The sequence below is a fragment of the Austrofundulus limnaeus genome, unplaced genomic scaffold (assembly GCF_001266775.1).
Source record: "Austrofundulus limnaeus strain Quisiro unplaced genomic scaffold, Austrofundulus_limnaeus-1.0 Scaffold106, whole genome shotgun sequence".
NCBI lineage: Eukaryota > Metazoa > Chordata > Actinopteri > Cyprinodontiformes > Rivulidae > Austrofundulus > Austrofundulus limnaeus.
This window is the reverse complement of record NW_013952508.1, coordinates 697654-704605: the sequence shown is the minus strand read 5'-3', so window position 1 is coordinate 704605 and position 6952 is coordinate 697654. Positions and strand designations below refer to the sequence as shown.

General features: G+C 40.8%; 1 protein-coding gene across 3 annotated transcripts in view; it reads right to left on the bottom strand.

Moving 5' to 3' along the window:
- fggy (FGGY carbohydrate kinase domain containing) overlaps positions 1–6952 on the bottom strand; it is a 34510-nt gene that overhangs the window by 14300 nt on the left and 13258 nt on the right. For all 3 annotated transcript variants that reach the window (XR_001310654.1, XM_014013812.1, XM_014013813.1), the window contains exons 7-8: positions 1173–1276; positions 816–923 (exon numbers count right to left, since the gene is read on the bottom strand). Coding sequence is in view for 2 of the 3 variants with exons in the window: in XM_014013812.1 (XP_013869266.1) it covers positions 816–923; positions 1173–1276 (212 nt within the window). In the remaining variant the exon portion in view is untranslated. The remainder of the gene's footprint in view (positions 1–815; positions 924–1172; positions 1277–6952) is intronic.

Sequence of the window (6952 nt, the reverse complement as noted above, 5' to 3'; positions counted from 1 at the left end):
CCCCCCCCCCAGACCAATTTCCTAGGGGAAACACTGAGCTCTTTATACTTGTTAGCTACTGTATTTCTGTTTTGCTCTCAGGGTCCTAAAACATTCCAGTACTTTCAGGACCTTGGACAGTTCCCTCAGTCTTTACACTGTCCAAGATCCTGAAACATACCAGCACTTTCAGGACTTGGACAGTTCCTTCAGTCCTTTACACTGTCCAAGGTCCTGAAACATCCCAGCACTTTCAGGACCTTGGACAGTTCCTTCAGGCCTTCACACTGTCTAAAGCAGTCATTCCCAAACAGGGATATGCAAGCATATTATAAAGGGTAGGTGGAAAAATTTCCCAGATGTGTAATAAAATGTGGAAATTGAAGTCGGAATCACGGAATTAACACAAAATGGAATCCAATATAAAACATGGAATCTCATGGAATTTACCCCTTTGGGTGAGTTTCTGATGTATTTTGGACAATACAATGTATTTTGGATACTGCTGTTTTCTGCAACTGCCTTTACCTGCTTTGTTTATTTATTTACTTATTCACTTTAAAGGCAACATTTTTATCTTTATGTTTAATTTGAGTTGAAAAAAATAAAATGCCTGAGAATTAAATGTTCTAGGGGTTAAATAAATAATTTACATTTAATAATCAGTATCAGAACCACTGCCTTACAACACAGAACTTAAAAAGAGTTTTGGAAGATTTAAAGCTTTTATTTTATCTAAAGCAGCTCCTATTTTCAAGATGAAAAATATTTTTGTGTTAGTGTACAGAATGAAACAGACACACATAATTCTTTAAGAATGCAGGGTGTGTTCTGACCAGCCTTCCTGTGGCGCTCTGTCCACCCTCATTCAGCCACAGGCTTGGCACCATGGCAGACAGGTAGGGACCCCACACCCCCGGCACAAACAGGGGCTCCTTGCTGATCTGTACCACACAAATATATTTATTAAAAACTACTTATCTAATCTATCTATTCATGGGTTTAAAATCAACAAAAAATGCTTTGTGTAAAGTGTGACAACATGTAAACTTAAAATCTAAAGACTCAGATAAAATTAAAAAGTGACAACAGGTTTAACCTCAGTAAGTCATGCAGTAGTCATGGAGTGACGTGGAACAACAGGAAATACTGTCACTGATTTCAGGAGTGGGTGTAGCAGTGAGACCACTCACCGCCATGTGACAAGAGGACGTCCCACAGATCATCGCCAGGCGCGACGTTATTGGCTGCTGCTCGCAGGGCAAGTTAAAGTCTCGCACGTCAGCACCTATCACACCTGGAAGGACAAGAGTCCCAATCCATCTGAGTTATATTTCTTAAACTATACAAGGTATTTATTGTTACAGGAAGAAACTTAGTTTTTACATGTGCTTTTAAAGTATATATCCTTCAAATACAAAAAGTCAAAGAAAACACCTTTATATTTAAGAAACTTGGCATAATACACATAATTTTATCCATTTTGTCACATAAGCAGCATATTTTCTTTTGAACTTGGCTCAGCTACAGTGAAACAGGAAGTAATGTCAACTCTAAGAAATAACTCTCTTGTCTGTTTATTGAAACGTTATTTGAGCTCTGACTCTTCATTTCTCTGATAGTGACTCAAAATAAGTCTGTTGTTAGTTATTGTAGCAATGCACCTTAAAGCTGTCATTCTTCCATTTCTGTCACAGCTTTAGGTTTACTTCTGAATTACATACTTAGTTTTAATAACATCTGTCTAGATGATCATAAAAAAATTCTCAAATCAACAAAAAATGAGCACAAACATGCAAACAGGCACAGACATATCACCCTTTAACATTCAGTGGCAGGAGATAAACATGCAGCTTGATCAGGAATAGTGTTTTATGACGTTTGATAGAATAAAATTAGCAAAACACTGCCAGAATTTCCCACAGATACAACATGGTGATTTTGGTGTGTTTATGATTAGGCAGAGCTTAGAACACTGGTAATGTACAAAGCTTATACTAAATTCCTAAATTGTATTCAGAAGTGGTTTGGAATTAAAGATACAAACTATAAATTATGAAATAAAGATTTGTTTAAAAATAAAGCCAAGGCCAGAACAAATATTAAAAACAACTGTCCTTTGGTTAGAGGATTCATGTGTGAAATAATTGTTGTGAAGAGTCAAAACAGTGTTTTTACTCTTTGAATAAAATCGAAATTCTAAGTTTTTTTTAGCAAAATATGGAGTTTTATAGATTTTTTTGAAAATGTTTTACCGTTATTTAATGAGGCAAATCCCACTGAGATCACAGCCCTTTTGTAAGTTAGGCCTGGGCCTGAAGGCAACATATTTTACATATTTTTGGGGTGTCGGGGAAACCAAAGTACCCAGAGAAAACCCACCCAGAGGAGAACAACACCAGGTCCAGATCGAACGCAGGACCTTCTTGCTGTGAGGCATTGGTGCTAACCACTAAGCCGTTGTGAGAAAAGATGCTGCTGGTTTGATTTTGATAATACTGTATTTTAAAAAGTGAAGGTTTGCAAAGTCTGCCAACACTGTTTTTTGCTGTATGACTTCTGTTCTTGCCACTGACAGGAATTCAAAGACTGTTGATCTATTTTCTGTATTAATTCTGTCCTGTTTTCAGTGTGCGTTTCTGACTTGTAAATGGAAATGACACAAAATAATAATTAAAGCAACACACAAAAAAACTTTCCTATCTTTACTTACCTGATTTGCAAGTCAGATGCATTAAATATGGCTCTAACTTTCACATCAGGCTGAGCAGAGAGACAAACTGATGGCAGAATGTTTGTGGAGCTGCTCTCTGTCTACTCTGGTGGAAAACAACAGAGTGTTGTAACCTCTGACAGATACAACAGCATGACCAGCAGCTACGGGTCAGAGAGCAGAGTTCATGAGCAGTTCACCTCCCAGAGAAAAACCAGGTGGTCTGGTTTCTCTGACACACATTTCTTTTAAAGACAACAAAGGAAGTGATGATAGAATCTGCGCCTTCTGACACGATCAGATTATATTGGTCTAAACCTTCAGTTTTTTTTCTCTCAATTAAATATGAAAAAAAAATCTACCCTATATTATAAATGATTCTGCCTTTTTTTCCACTTTCTTTACAGCTTTAGTAAAATATCCTGAAGGATGGCAGAAAAGGGCTGATATCAATAATAATAATAATGCATTTTATTTATAAAGCGCCTTTCAGGACACCCAAGGACGCTGTACAATAGAAAAAAAATAAAATGAAGGAAAAAACAAAACAAAACTATAGATACATATAATGATAAGGGTAGTGTGGGAGAAAAAGAAATGTGGAGTACAGAACAGTCATATAATAAAATACAATAATGCAGACAAATTGAACAACAGGGTTGTGGGGGAGAAACATCAAAGTGAGGACAACAAAAACAGACATATATGGAAGATCGGAGTTAACAGTTGTAGGCTAATTTGAAAAGATGTGTCTCCAGGCCAGTCTTAAACAGGGAGAGAGAGGTGGTACAGTATTACATAATCCGTGGGGTAGTGAGTTCCAGAGCTGCGGAGCAGAGCAGCTGAAAGCTCTGCTCCCCATGGTGCTGAGGCGGGCAGGGGGTACTGAGAGTTGGAGGGAGGAGGCAGATCTTAGAGAGCAGGAGGGTGTGGAGATGTTCAGGAGGTCAGACAGGTAAGAAGGGGAAAGAATGTGGATAGCTTTGAAGGTGTGTAGGAGAATTTTAAAGATGATGCAGGATTTAACTGGGAGCCAGTGGAGCTGTTGTAGGACTGGAGTGATGTGGGRTTTAACTGGGAGCCAGTGGAGCTGTTGTAGGACTGGAGTGATGTGGGCAGAGGATGAGGTTTGAGTGAGTACACGGGCAGCTGAGCTCTGAACCACCTGTAGTTTGTGAAGGGATTTATTGGGGAGGCCAAACAGTAGGGAGTTGCAGTAGTTGATCCTGGATGTTACTGTGTACAAGAATGGCAGTGGAGCAGGGAGTGAGTGAAGGACAGAGATGGTTAATGTTGCGGAGATGAAAATAGGCAGATCGAGTCACATTGTTAATGTGGGATGTGAAAGAGAGTGTGGTGTCAAGGATGACACCTAGGTTCTTGACCTGAGGCGAGGGGGAAAGAACGTTGTTGTAAAGAGTGAATTGAAGATGCTGGGATTTTGAAATGGAGTTTTTTTGTCCCTACAAGGAGGAGTTCAGTTTTGTCATGGTTTAGTTGGAGGAAATTGATAGAGAACCAGTTGTTCAGCTCACTGAGGCAGTCGGTAAGAGTTGAGGATGATAAGGTGGAGTTCGGTTTTGTCGAAATGTAGAGCTGAGTGTCAGCGGCATAAGAGTGGAAATGAACACCAAATTTACGGAAGATGTGGCCAAGCGGGAGCAGATAGCTTATGAAAAGTAGAGGCCCGAGTACAGAACCTTGGGGAACACCAGTGGAAATGGTGAAGACTGGGAATGGAAGGACTTGAGCTGTATGAACTGAGTGCGGTCAGAAAGATAGGATTTAAACCAGTCCAGAGGGGTCTCTGAGATGCCGATAGAGGTTAGTCAGTCGATGAGGATAGGATGAGAGATGATGTCAAAGGCAGAGCTCAGATCAATGAGGATGAGTATTGACAGAAGTCCTGAGTCAGCAGCAAGGAGAAGATCATTAGTAATTTTAATAAGAGCAGTTTCGGTGCTGTGATGTGGTCAAAAACCTGATTGGAACTGTTCATAGAGGTTATTGTTAGAGAGGTGTAAGAGAAACTGATTAGCGACGACCTTTTCAAGGATTTTGGAGATGAAAGGCAGATTAGAAATGGGACGGAGGTTATTGAAGTTAGTCGGATCTACTGTAGACCTGTTTTCTTTATGATGGGGGTGATGGCAGCTGATTTAAAAGCTGTGGGAACAGTACCAGTCGTCAGAGAGGAGTGGATGATGTTAATGATGATAGGAAGCAGAGAGAGGAGACAGGATTTAACCAAAGCTGTGGGAATGAGATCTAGCTGTGTGGAGGAGGATTTGGACATCCTAATGATGGCAGAGATGTCAGCAGCAGAGGGGAGAGCGAAGACAGAGAGGGGGATGGAGGAGGGTGGGAGTTCTATAAAGATGTTGGGGGCAGAGTTTGGTCCAAGGTGTTGGTGTATGGAGCTGATTTTTTCAGAGAAGAATGAAATGAGGGAGTTACAGAAATCAGTAGAAAGCATGTGAGGGGGTAGAGAGTTCGGAGATGAAACTGTGCAGTTAAGGAGAGAGAAAAGAGTCTGTGTGTTGCCTACAATGGAACTGATGATGTCAGTGAAGTAGTTATATTTGGCCTGAGTGATACTTTCTTTGTACTGTAAGGTGTGGTTTAAGTACATCACTTTGTGAACTGTAAGACCTGATTTCTTGTAGAATCGCTCTAGTCTGCGACCTTATGTTTTCACGGAGCGAAGTTCTGAGGTGAACCATGGAGCAGAAGTGGAGAAGGAGACAGAACGGGTTTTAAGAGGAGCAAGAGAGTCGAGGATGTTGGTGAGACCATCGTTGTAGGTGGAGACTAGGTCATCTAACAGAAGTGGCAGCATTTCTGGACTAGTTACATGAAAATGAGAGCAGCAGAGCTTTTAATTTGAAAAGATTCATAACATTTAAAAGAAGCTCTGAAACGGAGGAAACTATTAAAAACTCTCAGGTTTTGTAGAATCTCATTCCTCTTGTAAACACATCTGAACATGACAGATGTAAATACAGAATTTGAAAACTTGCACATCTTTTATTTTGGAGACAGTTGAGCACTGCAGGCAGGACAGTCCAGTACCTGCTCCCTCATATTGTTGCTGGATGTGGTTTCCTGTGGTTTTACACTGAGCAGCTGAAAAACACACAAACATTGCCGAAAAAGATGCAACCTTGAAGGCTGCTCTAAAATCTCAGGCCCAAATTTGCCAAAGGTCTATTTGTCTTTTACAAAAAGGAACTTGCATTGTACACCAACACCCAACCCTCCCCAAACACACACACACACACACACACACACACAAATTTATATATATATATATACCTCAGCTGCTTTTTCTGTGAAAATGTAGTGTGTATTTTAAGTGCTGAAAGACAGCTAAAATTTGCTGAAGCAGCTGAAAAAAAAAAACTAAAACAGAACACTAGCTAAAAGACTAGCTCAAAACAGGAAAACGAGTGTAAATGCTGACTTGGCACCATTAGAAAAATGATTCTGTATCTGCATCAGCATCAACTTTTCCAAACAAGACCCTCGGATCAAATTGTTTATCTCTGCATTATCTCTCATATTATTTTTTTTTATATAAAAGAACAATTAATTTTATGTTTTAATGCAAGTCTGTGTTTTTTTTTCTCTCAGAGCCAATCCTAGCATGCCCGCTGCAGAGGGAGAGCATGGACCGCGAGGAAGCCCGACTGTCCCCTCACGCCGGGGGCCGTCTGATCCGCCAGCTGCTGGAGGAGGACAGCGACCCGTTGGTGTCCCCTCGCTTCTACGCCTACGGGCATTGCCAGCAGTACCTGGACGACACAGAAGTACCTCCGTCCCCTCCCAACGCGCACTCGTTTATCCCGTAAGTTCCTCAATTCGTGTGTAACTCATAAGTAAAGCCAGTGTCTGTGCTGACCTGTTTTTTTTTTTTGTCCAGTCGCAGGCGAAGCTCTTCTCTGGGCTCCTGCGATGATGAGCGAGAGGAGCTGACCTCTGCCCAGCTCACTAAGAGGATTCACGTGCTGAAGAAGAAGATTCACAGGTTCGAGGAGAAGTTTGAGGAGGATCGAAAATACAGGGTAGGCAGAGAGAGAAACAACCCCCTGCAGTGTAATCTGTATTTTTTGAGAACTGACAGTTTAAAAACATTAATGTTTCTCTCCATCTTAAGCCCTCCCATAGTGATAAGGTTGCAAACCCAGAAGTGCTAAGATGGGTCAATGAACTGGCTGGGCTTCGGAAAGAGCTCAAAGGTAAAAAAAAAAAAAAAAAAAA